At 35.5% G+C, this 18,013-nt stretch overlaps 1 protein-coding gene across 7 annotated transcripts in view; it reads left to right on the top strand.

Moving 5' to 3' along the window:
- Positions 1 to 18,013, top strand: part of ATRNL1 (attractin like 1) — a 721,245-nt gene that overhangs the window by 155,322 nt on the left and 547,910 nt on the right. For all 7 annotated transcript variants that reach the window (XR_009497890.1, XR_009497891.1, XM_059899416.1 and 4 more), the window contains exons 16-18: positions 1,058 to 1,271; positions 2,990 to 3,178; positions 14,051 to 14,269. Coding sequence is in view for 5 of the 7 variants with exons in the window: in XM_059899416.1 (XP_059755399.1) it covers positions 1,058 to 1,271; positions 2,990 to 3,178; positions 14,051 to 14,269 (622 nt within the window). In the remaining 2 variants the exon portion in view is untranslated. The remainder of the gene's footprint in view (positions 1 to 1,057; positions 1,272 to 2,989; positions 3,179 to 14,050; positions 14,270 to 18,013) is intronic.

Below are 18,013 nucleotides of genomic sequence, written 5' to 3'. Positions count from 1 at the left end.
ATGTGTACATATACCAAAAAAAAATCATACACCTTATATAGGTATAATTTTCATTTGTCAGTTATACCTCAAGAAAGCTGGAAAAAATGAAAAATAAAATCTCAAAAAGAAAAGCATAATTGTAAAGCAGAAACAAGGAAAGAAAAAGAGGTGTTCGTAATCTAAAAAATCTCTTTTGTAAAGAGAGTGCCTTGGACCAAGAATATATCATTATTTTTTCAGTCTCATTAGAATAACGTATTTTAAAATTGAGTAATGATTAAACTAAGGTATATAAATACAGCATATATTTTGTTTTTAAGCTACTTTTGAAATATTATTGAGAGCACTAAGAAAGTTTAGTTTGATGGCATTTGTCAACCTCTGTTAATTAAATTTAGGCATCAGGGTCAAAGATTTATTAGTTTTCTTGATCTCTTTAATAATGAAAGTAGATGACATTAATTTATCTAGAACTGCGCTAAAGTCCTTCCTTGTGTACTAGTAGAGGTCTGAACTAGGAGAGAGGCCCTTCTTCTTCCTAGTCCTTTGTGAACCTGTTGTGAAGTCTTCACTCAGCCTTTATATACTGTTCATTGATTTTGTTTTCTATTTTCTCACAGTGCATATAATGTCAATTTAGCTTTAGATTCTTAACTCCACAACTGATTAGATTGGTAGTTAACAGTAGTAATAGTAGCTGCAGCAGAAGTAGCAGTAATAGTAGCAGCAACACAATATGTTAAGTTTTTTTAATGATCTTCCCTCATAAGATAGGTATTTATATCAGATATCACCATTTTATAGAAGAGGAAACTGAGGTTCACGAGGGCTAAAGAAATGACCCCAGTCATGTCACTAAACACAAAATATGTTTTAAACATAGTGTTCTATTATACATCATTCTCCAAGATGTGCTGCAATTGTTAATTATCCTTAGTACTCGAAGTCCTTAGAAAGGCAGTTCTATATATTTTCAAATGTAATTTGTAATGATAATGAACTGTTTGCTAAGGAATATGATGCAGGATTTTTACATCTCACTTTTTAAAAATGTCGCTTTTGCTATTGTTTACAGAAAGTATCACCTTGGGTAGGCTTACGCAAGATCAATATATCCTACTGGGGATGGGAAGACATGTCGCCATTTACAAACACAACACTACAGTGGCTTCCTGGTGAACCCAATGATTCTGGATTCTGTGCGTATCTAGAAAGGGCAGCAGTGTCAGGCTTAAAAGCTAATCCTTGTACCTCTATGGCAGATGGTCTTGTCTGTGAAAAACCTGTTGGTAAGTAGTCCAGTAAACTAGTATTCTTTAAAAATATGTTTTCAACCCTTCTTCCCACTACCCTCTTCCATGGTGTGATGCTATGTAGGCCTGAAGTAACTTTCACCATCTTTTTATGGTGCTGATTTCAATGTATATTTTATCTTTATTCACATTCCCCACTTACTATTAGTGACCTCAGCCTTAACTTATGAAAATATCAAAATTGTATTGTTTTATACAATCTTTATTTCTTGGTTAAAATAGTGAGATTATGAACATATGGTTGTAGTTACAGTATAGTAATAATCTGTTCTTAGTATTTTAATGTGTTTTACTTTCATAATAATAGTCTTTGTAAGAAAGATTTATCATTAAGATCAACAACTAATTTAGAATCATTTTAATCTTACAGAGCTTTTATTTCAGTTGGCAAATGAAGAGAAACATTGCTGTTCCATCTTTTGAAATGGGTTTTTGTTAAGTGAGAAAGGAATATTGAGTTCTTTTCTCTTTTTTTGAATACTATATTTTGTATTGCAGAAGAATATACGTAACATAAAATTTATAATTTTAACCATTTTTCCCTTCAGTGTTTTTGAGATATAATTGACTTTTTAAAACATTTTTTAAGTATAGAGTTCACTGTCATTAAGTATATCCACATTGTTGTTAATCTATCAACACTATCCATCTCCAGAACTTTTTCATCTTCCCAAACTGAAACTCCATATCCATTACACAATAACTCCCCACTCATCCCTCCTCCAGCCCCTGACAGCCACCTTCTACTTCCTGTCTCTATGAGTTTGACTGCTCTAAGCATCTCATATAAGTGGAATCATAAGGTGTTTGTCCATTTTGTGACTGGCTTATTTCTCTTAGCATAATGTCTTCAAAGTTCACCCATGTTGTAACATATGTCAGAATTTCATTCCTGTTTAAACATGAATAATTATCCATTGTATGTATATACCACGTTTTGTTTATCCATTCATATCTTGGTGGACACTCGTTGCTTCCACCTACTGACTACTGTGAATAATGATGCTATGAACATGGTTGTACAAATATCTGTTCCAGTTCCTGCTTTCATGTCTTTTGGGTATGTAGCCAGAAGTGGAATTGCTGTATCATATGGTAATTCCGTGTTTAATTTTTTGAGGAATTGCCATACTGTTTGCTATGGAAGCTTCACCATTTTAACATTCCCACAAGTAGCGTACAGGCTTCCAATTTCTCCACATCCTTGCCAACATTTAAAAAAATAATCATCCTAATGGGTGTGATAAATATTATATTTTATATAAAAATTTTATAGTAAATTGTTTTATTTTTATTGTTTGTTGCTTTGATAAGGTGTGGAATGTTTATAGAATTATGGCTAGATAGAAAAGTAAATAATGTTAGGGTACATAATATTTAGCCAAAAGATAGAAAAACCTAGGTCATGTATTACATTTCTATTTAAAAAATTTTAAATTATACAATTTTATGTACTTTGTAAATGATTAAAAATTTCCAAGGTATTATAAATTTCAAATTAGATAATAAATTTAAGAAGTATTGACATGTCATCTTCATTCTCATTTACCTTATCATACAATTTTTACTCTAATTTTTATCCCACACTTGGCTTAATTGAAACATTCCGTAAACAACAAAATGAACGAAACTCATATACTTGTGTTAGAAAGCAGTTAACAAATAAAATAATTATATTTGCTGATTTATTCCAGTTAGTCCAAATCAAAATGCAAGGCCTTGCAAAAAGCCATGCTCTTTAAGGACATCGTGTTCCAACTGTACCAGCAACGGCATGGAGTGTATGTGGTGCAGCAGCACGAAGCGATGCGTTGACTCGAATGCTTACATAATCTCTTTTCCATATGGACAGTGTCTGGAGTGGCAGACTGCCACCTGCTCTCGTAAGTATTTCTCTAGAGTCCCTTTTTGTTTAACTGCAACATAAATCACTTTTCTGTGATGGACAGAGAAATTGAACATTTGCGGAAGTTTAAAAAAATGAGAAAAAATATTGTCACTAGTTACAATTAAAAATTGCTAGTTACAAGTAAAAGCTAGTTTTAAAACCTCTTAATGCTGTAAGCCCCTGATTTACATCATACCATCATTTTGAATTCCCCTAAGTATATTACCCTACTATGAGCATTTTGCCACATTTGTGTTCCCCTGAATTCTGAGCCTGTGTTGAAGACAGAGTAACACTTCATGAAAGTGCTCACTTCAGAAGGATCTCATTGCTTCGTTGTGCTTCTTTAGTGTCCTTTAATCTAGCACAGTTCCTGTGTCGTCTTTTTTATAACTGTGATTTTTTTTTTTTTTAAAGAAACTACACCAGTTGTTTTGTAGGTTTCCCAACTTGGATTTGTCTAATTGTTTCCTCATGATTAGATTCAAGTTAAGTAATTTTTGGCAAGGATATATCAGTGGTGGTATATTTGCTACAAATGCAAGATGTATAATCTTGGCGTCACATGGGGAGTTGTGTCACCAGGCCAATACTGAACTTACTGTGGGTTGTGCTTCGGGGGAAGACCCTGCCCCTTGCTGGTCTCATGTTTTATAAGGACTATAGAATGAGGAAGCACCTGACAGTCTGTGTTACCGGGTCCTGTGTAGTTATGAGGCAGCATGGTCATCCAGTTATGAGCCCTTCTTGCTCAGATGAGTGCCCTCATTTAGAGGCAGCTGCTTAAGCCAATACAGATGGAGACTCACTGTCTCTTCCAGACCTTACATTCCTCCCAGGGAGGATGTTTCCTTCCCCTAGGGACCCAACCAAATCCATATTTGTTCCATATTGGGCACCAATGTTGCTTGAAGAGCTGGGACAAAGTGGTAATTGCCACAGTGTAGGCTAGAACTTGCAGGCTGTAGCTGTTGTGTGCATTTATTCTTCCAGGCTCTTGGCGTCAAGTGGAGAGGTGTTCCTGGGATGGGTATGGCTCGACCTGTTATGGGTTGAGCTCCCTGTTGCTATCCCATTTTAGGAATTTTGATAAGGAATGGGGACGTACGTGATCAAGTGTGTGACAGGGGGGTGTTGCAGGCATAAAATGGTCTTGCTAGCACAGAAAACGTCTTATAACTAGGAGCCAGCTGCCGAGGAAGGTTGAAATACCAGTCCTGGAGACTTGTGGGGAGTTGAGACATTGCTCAGCTTCTCCTGCCTTGATTGTTGTGTTTGTTTCACAAAAGATTATATACGTATGACCCATTTAGATAAAGTTGAAAATAGGCAAAACTATGCTATATTGTTTTAGGAATGAATTTTTTAGGTAGAACTGTAGGGTAAGGTAAAAAGTTATTCTTATAAGTGTCAGATAGTGGATGCTGCTGGAAAAGATTAGGGGTGCTGATTAGGAAAAGGGTACAAAGGAGGCAATGTTCTGCTTCTAGGCTGCATGCAGGTACAGAGTATTCATTTAAAATAATTTATTAGTATCACATTTTTCTTTATGTACTTCTATGTATGTGTGTTATATTTCACAATGCAAAAAGGCTAAAATGTAGGGAAAAAGGAACTTGGAAAGTCTCCAAGCTCTTAAACTTTTAAGAACTTTCTAAAAATTATTTAGAGTTAAGTCTAAGTTGTCTTCTCCATTCACAAATCTTTCTTATATTCCATTCTTTTCATTTGTTCATCTTCTGGAAAATAGTCTTCAGTAATTCTTTCGAAATAAATTTGTGGCTAGTAAACTTTTTGAGTCTTTGCATGTCTAAAAGTGCATTTTTCATGTTCACTTGAACAATAAAATGCCTGGGTGTGGAGTTCTAAATAAATTGTTTCTTTAGAAGGTCTAGCATTCAGTGTTGTGGATAAGAATTTTCATGCCAATCTAATTTTCATTCTTTTGTGGGACATCTTTTTTTTTCCTTTCTTTGAGAGCTTTTAAGACTATTCTCTTTATCCTTGGCATTCAAAATTTTGCAGTTTATTTGAATTCAGTTTTACAGTAGTTGATGTGGTTTTCAAAAATGGATTTTCATTTGCTCTTAATCTGGAGAGTAGTTTTCTTTCATCTGCTAAAAATGTTCCTTAATGTCAAATTATTTGTTTTCTTCTATTTACTCTCATTGGAAATCTTAAAATAGTCATTGGAATTTTTGGATATATATCAATATCTCTTGTTTTTGCCTTTTTTTATTGGAGTATAGTTGATTTACAATATTGTGTTAGTTTCAGGTATATAGCAAAGTGATTCAGTTATATATATATATACATATATATATTATTTTTTCATATTATTTTCCATTATACGTTATTATAAGATATTGAATATAGTTCCCTGTGCTGTATAGTAAATCCTTGTTGCTTATCTATTTTATGTATAGTAGTTTGTATCTGTTAATCCCATACTCCTAATTTATTCCCCCCCGCCCCCTCCTTTCCTCTTTGGTAACCGTAAGTTTGTTTTCTATGTCTGTGATTCTGTTTTGTATATAGATTCATTTTTTTTAGATTCTACATATAAGTGATATCATATAATATTTGTCTTTCTCTGTCTGACTTAATATGATAATCTCTAGGTCCATCCATGTTGCTGCATATGGCAATATTTCATTCTTTTTTTATGACACCACATCTTCTTAAGCCAGTCATCCAGTCGTCTCTTTATGGGCACTTGGGTTTTTTCCATGTCTTAGCTATTGTAAATAGTGTTGCTATGAACATTGGGATGCATGTATCTTTTCAAATTAGTGTTTTTGTCTTTTCTGGATATATGCCCAGGAGTGGGATTGCTGGATCATATGGTAGCTCTGTTTTTAGTTTTTAAGGAACCTCCATACTGTTTTCCATAGTGGCTGCACCAATTTACATTCCCATCAACAGTGTAGGAGGGTTTCCTTTTCTCCACTCCCTCTCCAGCATTTATTATTTGTAGACTTTTTGATGATAACCTTTCTGACCGGTGTGAGGTAATACCTCATTGTGGCTTTGATTTGCATTTCTCTGATGATTAGTGATGCTGAGCATCTTTTCATGTGCCTTTTGGCCAACTCTGTGTCTTCTTTGGAGAGATGTCTATTTAGGTCTTATGCCCATTTTTTGATTGGGTTGTTTGTTTTTTTGTTATTGAGTTGTATGAGTTGTCTCTATATTTTAGATATTAACCCCTTGTTGGTCACATTGTTTGCACATATTTTCTCCCATTCCATAGGTTGTCTTTTCATTTTGTTGATGATTCCTTTGCTGGGCAAAAGCTTTTAAGTTTGACTAGGTCCCATTTGTTTATTTTTGCTTTTAATTCTTTTGCGTTGGGGGACTGACCTAAGAAAACATTGATATGATTTATGTCAGAGAATGTTTTGCCTATGTTCTCTTCCAGAAGTTTTATGGTGTCATGTTTATCTTTAGGCTTTTAAACCATTTTGAGTTTATTTTTATATATGGTGTGAGGGATTTTTCTGATTTCGTGGATTTACATGTAGCTGTTCAGCTTTCCCAGCACCACTTGTTGAAGGGACTGCCTTTTCTTCATTGTGTATTCTTGACTCCTTTGTCGTAGATTAATTGGCTATAGGTGTGTGAGTTTATTTCTGGTCTCTCTATTCTGTTCCATTGATCCATATGTCTGTTTTTGTGCCAGTACCACGCTGTTTTGATTACTGTAGCTTTGTAATATTGTCTGAAGTCTGAGACGGTCGTGCTTCCAGCTTTGTTCTTTTTCCTCAGGATTGCTTTGGCAATTCTGGATCTTTTGTGGTTTGATATAAATTTTAAGGTTATTTGTTCTAGTTTTGTTAAAAATGCCATGCATATTTTGATAAGGATTGCATTAAATCTATAGATTGGTTTGGGTGGTATGGCCATTTTAACAATATTAATTCTTACAGTCTAAGAGCATGGGATATCTTTTCATTTCTTTGAATCATCTTCAGTTTCCTTTATCAGTGTTCTATAGTTTTCAGTGTATAGGTCTTTCATCTCCTTGGTTAAGTTTATTCCTAGGTATTTTAGTTTTTTGATGCGATTTTAAACAAGATTGTTTTTTCACTTTCACTTTCTGATATTTCATTGTTAGTGTAAAGAAATGCAACAGATTTCTATATGTTAATCTTGTATCCTGCTTCCTTGCTGAATTCATTTATTAATTCTAATAGTCTTTGTATGGAGTCTTTAGGGTTCTCTATATATATAGCGTACACTGTCATCTGCAAATAATGGCAGTTTTATGTCTTTCTTTCCAATTCTTGTCTGATTGCTGTGGCTAGGGCTTCCAATACTATGTTGAGTAGAAGTGGTGAAAGTGAGCATACTTGTCTTGTTCCTGAATTTAGTGAGAAGGCTTTCAGCTTTTCAACATTGAATATTATTTTGGCTTTTGGTTTGTTGTAAATGGCTTTTATTATGTTGGGATATGTTCTCTCTATACCCAGTTTAGTGAGGGTCTTTATCATGAATGGATGTTGAATTTTATCAAATGCTTTTTCTGCGTGTATTGAAATGATCATGTGGTTTTTGTCTTTTCTTTTGTTGATCGGGTGTATCACATTGATTGACTTGTGTATGTTGAACCATCCTTGCAACCCTGGAATGAATCTAACTTGATCATGGTGTATGATTCATTTTATGTATTGTTCGATTCAGTTTGCTATTTTTTTGAGGATTTTCGCCTCTATAGTCATCAAAGATATTGGCCTGTAATTTTCTTTTTTTGTAAGTCTTTGTCTGGTTTTGGTATCAGAGTGATGGTGGCTTCATAGAATGACTTTGGGAGTGTCCCTTCCCTTCAGTCTTTTGGAATGGTTTGAGGAGGATGGGTATAAATTCTTCTTTTAATGTTTGGTAGACTTCCCCAGTGAAGCTGTCTGGTCCTGGACTTTAGTTTGCAGGGAGTTTTTGTTTTGTTTTGTTTTGTTTTGTTTTTACAGATTCTATTTTACTTCTAGTGATCAGTCTATTCAAATTATCTGTTTCTTCTTGCCTCAAATTTGGTAGGCTGTATATTTCTAGAAACTTTTCCATTTCATGTAGGTTGTCCAGTTTGTTGGCATATAACTCTTCATATTTTTATGCCTTTTTCTTTTATTCTCTTATGACTTTTTGTATTTCTGCAGTGTCAGTTGTTACTTCTCCTCTTTCACTTCTTATTTTGTTTATTTGGGTCCTCTCTCTTTTCTTCCTGGGGAGCCTGGCTAGAGGTTTTTGAATTTTATCTTTGTGAAAAACCAGCTGTTGGTTTTATTGATCTTTTCTCTTGTTTTTTGAGTTCTGTTTTATTTATTTCCTCTCTGATCTTTATTTCCTTCCTTCTGCTGGCTATAGGTTTTGTTTATTCTTCTTCTTCTAATTCTTTTAGGTGGTAGGTTAGGTTGTTTATTTGAGATTTTTCTTGTGTCTTGAGGAAGGCCTGCATTGCTATGAACGTCCCGCTTAGGACTGCTTTTGCTGCCTCTCGTGGATTTTTGTAAGATTGTGTTTTTATTGTCATTTGTCTTGAGGTATTTTCTGATTTCCTCTTTGATTTCATCATTGACCCATTGGTTTTTTTAATAGCATGCCTTTTAGTCTTCGTGTGATCCTTTTTCCCCCATTTTCCTTTCTGTGGTTGATTTCTAGTTTCATACCATTGTGGTCAGAAAAGATGCTTGAAATAATTTCTATCCTGTTAAATTTGTTGAGGCTTCTTTTGTATACTAGTATGTGGTCTATTCTAGAGAATGTTCTATGTGTGCTTGAAAAGAATGTGTATTTTGGTCTTTTTGGATGTAGTGTCCTGTAGATATCAATTAAGGCCAACTGTTTTATTGTGTCATTTAGGGTCTCTGTTGCCTTATTGATTTTCTGTCTGGAAGATCTGTCCATTGATGTCAGTGGGGTGTTAAAAATCTCCTACTATCATTATTTTTCTCTTAATTTCTGACTTTATGTCTCTTAGTATTTGTTTTATGTACTTAGGTGCTTGTATATTGGGTGCATATATATATTAATGAGTATGATGTCCTCTTCTTGGATTGATCCCTTTGTCATTATATAGTGTCCTTCTTTGTCTGTCTTTATGGACTTTCTTTTAAAGTATTTCTTGTCTGATATGAGCATTGCTGCCCCCACTTTCCTGTTGTTTCCATTTGCATGAAATATTTTTTTCCATCCCCTCACTTTCAATCAATATGTGTCTATATGCCATAAAGTGAGTCTCTTGTAGGCAGCATATTGTAGGTTCTTGTTTTTTAATCCAATCTGCCATTCTGTGTCTGTTGATTGGAGTATTTATTCCATTGACATTTAAGCTAATTATTGATAAATATGTATTTATTGCCATTTTAAACCTTATTTTCTAGTTGATTTTATAGTTCTTCTATGTTCATTTCTTCTTTTCATTTTTCCATTTATGATTTGATGGTTTCCTTTTGTATTATGTTGTTTCTTTTTCTTTTTTGTGAATCTACTGTATGTTTTTAATTTGTGATTATCCTGGTTTTAAAGTATGTTAACCCATAACTACATCTGTTTGCTTTAGACATAGTCATGTAAGTTCAAACACATTCTAAAAAATCTATAGTTTTGTACTCCCCTCCCCAACATTTTGTGATTTTGACGTTCTATCTTACATCTTCATGTTTATCCTTTTGCTGTTAATTGTAGTTATAATCACTTCTAAAAAATTTTTTTGATTGTTTTTAAATGTATGTACTGGCTTATTTAAGTGATCAATCCTGTTATATTTTTGTCTTTCCTATTGTGATTTTCCCTTTCCTATAGATTCTTGCTTCTTTTCTATTTAGAGAAGACCTTTCAATATTTCTTTTAGGTTATGTTTAGTATTGCTGTATTCTTCTTATTTTTGCTTGTCTGAGAAATTCTTTGTCTCTTCTTTTATTCTAAATGATAAGCTTGCTGGGTAGAGTATCCTAGGTTGCTGGATTTTCCCTTGCAGGAAGTCCAGTGAGGTGGCAGCTGTCAGCACTGGTCTGTCTGCACAGATAGCTAGGAAGCCAGCAGGTGCATGCTCTTTCTGAGCAGAGTCCAGGCTCCTCCCAGCTTGCAGGGGGGCTTTTCAGGGCAAGGACCTGCCCATGTGTACCCTCCCTCCTTCACAGATTCCTCCCACAGGCCTTGGATCTGTCCTGATGCCCTTTTTTTTTTTCTGTCCTACCCAGTTACTTGGGGATCTTTCTTACAGCTTTGGTTGTATAAGAGATCTTCTGCCAGTTTCCAGTTAGTTTTCTGTGAAAACTGTTCCACCTGTAGACGTATTTTTGTTGTGTTTGTGGGGGGGAGGTGAGCTCCACTTTGCCATCTTGATCCACCTACGAGGTTAATATCTCTTAAATTCACTTGTACTTTCCATCTCTTTGTTTGCTAAGTGAGATTCAGATATTTTTCCTTTTTTATGGTTTTTAAAAATTTGGGGCTTTTTATCTATTCAGAATGAATTTTTTTGAGAACCCGCCACTGTAAAAATTGTAACTGCATTTTTTGAAGGGTAAATTAAAAATGATTAACTCTTTGAACACAGGTATGAATTGCATTTTTACCACTGCTGAACTAAATGATGATAACTGCTGCTGGTGGGATTGTCAGCTAGGCATGCACAGGTCACTTCTTCAGTCCTGCTTTGGCATCTCTTGTTTTTGATCTTTTGCTTCTTTTGTTTTCTTGATTGTTATAGAGGCTTATTTTCTACTTCTGCAGTTTGTTCCTCGCGCAGTTAGTCTAATCTGCTGGATTTTTCATTTCCATAGGTCTTTTCTTTCACTGTTATGTCTATTGTCACATTTGCCTTCCCTGTGGCTATATATATAGCTCATTTGAACTGATGATGTCTAATAGCAGTTATTATTGTTCCATAGCTTTTAAAATTATATGCCCTGTGTATCCTTGTGGGGAAGAGGGGCATTTTACTTTGCCTCAAGGAGCCCTTGTGTCTTTTGGAAATAGTATTTACCTGGCAGTGACCCACTCCTTATGGAAAACAAGCTCCTTCTCTATTACATTTAATTCTTTTCCATGTTTTTAACCAACAAACATTGAAAGAAACTGCTGTAAATAGGCTTTTAGTAATGTAATAGTGGGGTGTGCAGGAGGGGAAGTATTCTACAGTCCTATGATTACATCTCATTCTTTTGGTGAGCCTGTGCCCCATACTCTTCTGTGAACTTCACTTCACTAGTGCTTCTCAGTCTTTTTTTCCATTCTTAGATGGTACAGCATGGCTGGAGGGAGCTGGAGTTGTATACTTCTCTTCTCCCCACATGAAAGACTAGAGCAGGTTAGAGTTGGTTATTTCCCTTTAGCCAGGTCAGTTAGGCTCTGATAAAACCACAGCAGTTTAGGCTCTGTTAAATTGTTTCTCCAGGCCTTGGTAAGAAAAACAGTGCTCTGGCATATCTCAAAATTGTTCCTTTTCCCCTCCCATGCTGGAAGCACAAAGGGGTTTTTCTTCGATATTCACCGTGAGGACCTGTTAGAATTAATCTTTCAAAGAGCCAAAAATAAATAAAATAAAATAAAATAAAAATAATTGCTCTAATTACTTATAGCTCATACATAGTCTTCAGACTACCCATAACCTACTCAAAATAGCACAGCCTACAAAAGCTTTCCTATATTATTGTTTTCCGTAAGAAAAGAATAAATATTAGAGTCTTTCGGTTTTTTAGTCTCCATTACAAACTAAAGAATGAATATTCTGTTAATTTTTCAGCAATGCATGTTGCTCTCCACTCTTGAGCAATAACTAAACCAACATTCCCTTTTGTAATAGTTTCATACCTAAAATAAAACATAAGAGAATAGAACGTTGCTCTGAATATGACATTTTGTAACTCATTATTAAAGCCTAAAGTCTAATAGATAAAGACACCATTAATAGTTTGTCATTCAGTCAGTGTAAGAAAGGCAGGATTCTTTCATCTAAGATTTACCCAGTTGTTTGAAAAGCAATAACAGGTATGTTGTGTTTGAAAACAGTTAGGTTTAATTGTACATTATGCTTCTTCAAGACATTTGATTGGTTATCTTTCCTTAAAAAGGTAATCCTAAAATAAATTTTATTTTCCTAGGAGATATCTATAGACTATAAATATAAAGCCTAGATTTATTTTGGGTGCGACCTAGTAAAGATTTACTTCAATTCATCACATGATAGTAAATAATTAAAATGTCAAGATAGCATACCTAATTTGATATTTTACATTGTTCCCCATTGATTTCATAGCAACCCAATATAGTTTTGAAGACAATTAGAATAATCTAGTCAATGATACTGTGGGCTAGCTACAATCGCAGATAAAAGAGAAATATTTCACAGCAAAAAGTCTAAGGAGGAGTATGGTAATATATAAACTGTTCAGTTATCTAAGGATATTTTAAATGAAGTGCCATTTAACACCATTTACTGCTTAAAAAATTTTTCAAAAAGAAGTATGTTCATGTCACTGAATTATTTATCTACAGGGTTAACATTAATGACTTGTGTTCAATGACTCAAAGAATATTCTTCCTTTTAAATTTATTATTAAGGAAATATAGGAGATGGTACTCATTCTTCACTTTCTTACATCCAGTCTGTGAAATGCTCAGCACTGAAAAAATTCATAACAACAAATCATACTGTAATTGATGAATTCTTTAATCCAGTGTTGTATTATCCCTGCACAGCCTACTATATTGAGTTCCTGATGTTCACTGAGAAGCTTGCACTATTCTTATTTGCAGCTTTCTGAGGAACATTTCTGTTTCCAGTAATATTAAAACACTGAGTGGCAGTTAAGTTATTACCACGACAAAAATGAAATTGAGACTGTCAGAAGTCTACTGTTTTATTTTTTTTCCTCTGAGGTTTTTCTAGCATGCCATTAGAAGGCATCATTCATGGTACTTGGTACCTATGCACTATCTTATATGGGTAAACAGTTCCCAAGACAGTGTACCTTTGCTAGCAAAACATCAGTGAAACTAATTTTAAAAAGTCTCAGCCTGATATAAGGTACTATTATTGTGAATTAAAAATATAAAACATCACATAGCAGCTATTATGACTATTACGGCAGACTGTAATATGTTCATCCTTGGAAAAGACATCACAGTATTCGCAGGCTTAGTTGAGGCTCATAGTCTATACATCAGTTAAACAAAAAAAGGTTGAGCTTCAGTGAATGATTCTTGAGGTGATATTCTGAAGCCCTGAAAGTCAAGAGAGAGCCTGTCCTGCTGGTTGCCTGCTAAGGCAGAGTATCCAGTTTCCATATTCCCATTCAGTTTGGCTCTTTGAGTGAGATTGCTGTTAAACATCACATGGCAGGCAAATGCTAGTATCTTGGACCCTTGGGAAGAGCATTGTCCATGAGAGGCAGTCCAGCTGGGTTCAGCTATCCCAGGGAGTGGGTAAGCATGACTTACACTGGACATTCACAGGAAGATGAGGATTTTTTCCTTGAAGGCCCTCCCTAGGCACAACAAGAACAACTAACATTGCTCTATATCACAGACAATGTTGTCTGTAGGCCCCTGGATCAGTTCCCAAAAGGTCTTAATACTGGCAAAGTTCTCAGGAGTGTTTAAATGCTGACTTCGTTTTTCTCCATGTCATGGTACCACACCTTTATTCACCCTCACGTCAATCCATTCATCTCCTCTTTGTTCATAATGTATGTTTTATTTGCTTTTGAAGTAATTACTGTCTCATTATTACATAAAATGTTTATGTTAACTATAGATGACTTTTTACTGTCTTTTTTCAGATCATATTTATTTTTCCATTAGCTTGCAATTCTATTTGAATATAAAGTCATATAACATACTTGTTAATGATGTTCCTGCCATGCAGCTCAAAATTGTTCTGGATTGAGAACCTGTGGACAATGTTTGGAACAGCCTGGGTGTGGCTGGTGCAACGATCCTAGTAATACAGGAAGAGGACACTGCATTGAAGGGTCTTCCCGGGGACCAATGAAGCTTGTTGGAATGCATAATAATGAGATGGTTCTTGACACCAGTGTTTGTCCTAAAGAGAAGAACTATGAGTGGTCCTTTATCCAGTGTCCAGGTAATAAAAATGTGATGAAAGCAATTTTAACTTCTGCTCAAGGACACCAAGAGTTACTTTCCTTTCTTATAATAAAGATTTAGAGAAAAAAAAAACAATGAAAATGAGACTCAAATTTAAAGGATTAAAAAAATTCTTTCCTATATCCATGTTTGTTGTATAGGTGGTATTATGTTTGGAATCATTAAACAGGCTGACCAGATGCATGGTATATAATTGTTAGATTTGGTTTCATGTGAACTGTTAAAAGGAAAAGAAATATTGGTTTCATACCAAATTTCTATACTGTAGTGTAGTCTTTTATTGTTTATAATATTATACTATCTTAGAATTCAAAGGCAACTCAGAGGATCCAGTCAAGCTAAGTACGGGAATATTTTGTATAATATCCATGATAGAGTCATTTGACCCTTGGTATTTGGTCCCATTCAATTTTGAAGGTCAGTAAAGTTTTTAGAGTTTTTAAAATAGGGAGTCTATTCTTATATGGAATAAAATCAACCTTCTTGAAAAATTAATTTATTCAGTATATTTTTATTGAGTGCCTACTATGTGCAAAGAGTGTTTTACGTGCTAGAGACATAACAATGAAAAAAGTAGACTAAGATCACTGCATTAATTGAGCCTGTATTCGAATTGAAATTAATAAAATTAATTACACACACATACATATGTATATGAAGTTAGGTGGTGATAAGTGCTATTAAATAAAGCAAGGAAGGGTAATAAAGCTTGCAATTTAAAAGAGTGGTAAGAGAAGCTCTCACTTAGAAGTAATGGTTAATAAACACCTCAAGTAGATGAGGGAGTGAATCATGCGGCTGTCTGGGGAAAGAGTGTTCCAGAAGACACAAAGACTTGGGTGAGATAGTTTATTTACGAGATGAACCTAGGAAGCACAATTGAGGGAATAGAGAGTTTCAAAGATGGGAGAAAAACCAATAATATGTACATGATTAGGCTGGCTACTATACTGGGAAATTTGAACTCAGACCCACTAGGGACCTATGAAGAGCTATGCAGAATGCTCCTCAGTTAACCCTCAGGGATTGGGGGTGGGGGTGGGGAATTTATCCACTAACTCTCTTCCATTGATGGTTGAGTGATGCCTCTGGGGGTATTGTACTTCTGAGCTGCGCCAGCATGTCTGATTAATAGCTTATCATGATACCAGTGAACATTCTGAGGCAAAAGAGTGGGGAGATGCTGCAGAACTTGCTTTAGGTGAGGCACTGACAGTGTATTGCACTGAAACCAGATGGACTAAGGGAATGTGGTACTTCTACATAAACTTTGGAATATATGAAAACCAAGAAGAGGGACAAACTATTGATTCATACAACGACATGGCTGAATCTTAAATACCTTTTACTTAGTGAAAGAAGCCAGACCAAAAGGCTACATATTGCACTATGGAGATGGAAAAGAGATCAGTTATTTGCCAGAAGTAGTAAAGGTAGGGATTGCCTTCAAGGGGACCTCATAATGGAATTTTTTGTGCTGTGGAACTGTTCTTTATGACACTGTGGTAGTTCATAATGACTCTATGCATTTGTCAAATCATACTGTATACCACAAAGAATGAACTTCCCTGACGGCAAATTAAAAAAAAAGTCAACCAGCATGTCAGGGGATCCCATAAGGGAATGCAAACTGTGACAAATAAATTTAACTGTATTACAAATGCCATAACCTCATCAAAATAATGAGCTGACCTAAGTAACCTTGGAAAACAGTGTTTTGGCTGGATACTACAAAACTAAAGAAAAAAACCTACATAAACATTATATTCTGATTGGTAAATTTGTTTCTCACATAGTACAGATTAACAATTCTAACAATACTTTATATGTTTAGTAGGTTTGGACAAATATATAAATTAATTGTGTTTAATGTGAGCCAGGTTTCCCACTGTCACAGAAAGACGTAGACATAGAGAATGGACTTGAGGACACGGGGTGGGAGGGGGAAGTTGAGGCAAAGTGAGAGTAGCATCGACATATACACTACCGAATGTAAAATAGTTAGCTAGTGGGAAGCGGCCACATAGCACAGGGAGATCAGCTCCGTGCTTTGTGATGACGCATAAGGAGGATGAGAGGGAGGCTCAAGAGGGAGGGGATATGGGGACATATGTATGCATATGGCTGATTCACTTTGTTGTACAACAGAAGCTAACACAGTATTGTGAAGCAATTATACTCCAATGAAGATCTATTAAAAAAACATGCAAAGAGTGAAGACTATAAAGAACCCTGTGGGGAATTCCCTGGCGGTCCAGTGGTTAGGACTCCGAGCTTCCACTGCAGGGGCCACGGATTCGATCCCTGGTTGGGGAACTAAGATGCCACATGCCGTGCGGCATGGCCAAAAGAAAAAAAAAAAGAAAAGAAAATAAAGAAAAAAGAATCCTGTGGTATTGGTTTAGAGTATAAGCATGAATTCAAGTTTATTTTAATATTTAATATATATATGCAGAGGTATATATACGTATATTTTCTAGCTCAGTTCTCCAAGAGGGCCTGGAAACCATGATGCCCCAGTAGCAATGAGCACATTCAGTGCCCACAGTCCTGGTTTCTAAATACCATTTTCCAATGAAAGGAACCAGGGCTCTCTGGAGTAACGGCTGGTTCTAGGGCTGGGGCAGGGAGAACACAAGGTGAACCTGAAGTATTGTTTAATGCCAGAAAGTAAGAAAGTGCTCAAAACAAAATAAAGGAGGATGGGAGCATGTCAAAGGGACACAGCCAACCAGAAAGAGTTCTTAATGGGTCAAATCTGGGCAAAAAATAGTGATTGTATTGGATTGTAACCCAAAGAACATAATACATATCCATGATTCTATAGTGATTTAAGTGATTGAATAGATAATAAATGGGTGAGAATGGATAAATATTCCTTACAGAAAATTCCAAATAATAAATGCAGAATGAATGAGGGAAATAAAAAACTGCTGTTAGAACCCCACAGTAATAAGTGCCGTAAGAATAGTCTTCTTAAGAATGTTCAAATTAGTGGGTGAAACTTTAAGGAGAAAAAATATATTTGTGTAGCTTCCAAATATCTTCCTCAAAAATATTTATTAATTACTGTGGTGGTTTGAACATATGTCCACAAGTACCTTGACACTCATTTCCCTAGGAAGTGGAGCTTAATTTCTCTCCCCTTGAGTGTGAGTTGGACATGGTGACACTTCTAATGAATAGAGTGTGGATGTGGAAAAACTGTAACTTTACAGTGGAGGATGTAAGGCGACATCACCATAAACAAGTGATCAAGGTTAACAACACCAGTAATAAGTCATGTTAATATCACATACCCCCTGATATGATGTGGTGAGAAGGGCACCTCACTTCTGTGGTATTCTTCCCCCAAATCTATAACCCGGTTTAGTCATCAGAAAACATCAGACAAAACGACATTGAAGGACATTTTACAAAATACTTGACCAGCCCTCTAGAAAAGAATCTGCTTCCAAGCTCATTCACATGTTGGCACAATTCAGTGCCTTGCAATTGTAGGGCTGAGGTGACTGTTTTCTAGCTGGCTGTCAGCCAGTGACCACTTCGGCTCTGAAAGAATGCTCACGTTCTCTCCCTCATCCCCCTTCCGTCTCCAGAACTCGCGTTGTCGAGTCTCGACAACTGAAATGGGATCACTCACACTTCGAATCTCCTTCAAGTAGAGACTAATGCCTTTTAAGGGATCATCTGACTGAGTCCATCCAGGATGATGTCCCTT

This window comes from Balaenoptera ricei, chromosome 16 (genome assembly GCF_028023285.1).
Source record: "Balaenoptera ricei isolate mBalRic1 chromosome 16, mBalRic1.hap2, whole genome shotgun sequence".
Classification (NCBI taxonomy): domain Eukaryota; kingdom Metazoa; phylum Chordata; class Mammalia; order Artiodactyla; family Balaenopteridae; genus Balaenoptera; species Balaenoptera ricei.
This window is presented reverse-complemented; position numbering and strand designations above follow the sequence as displayed.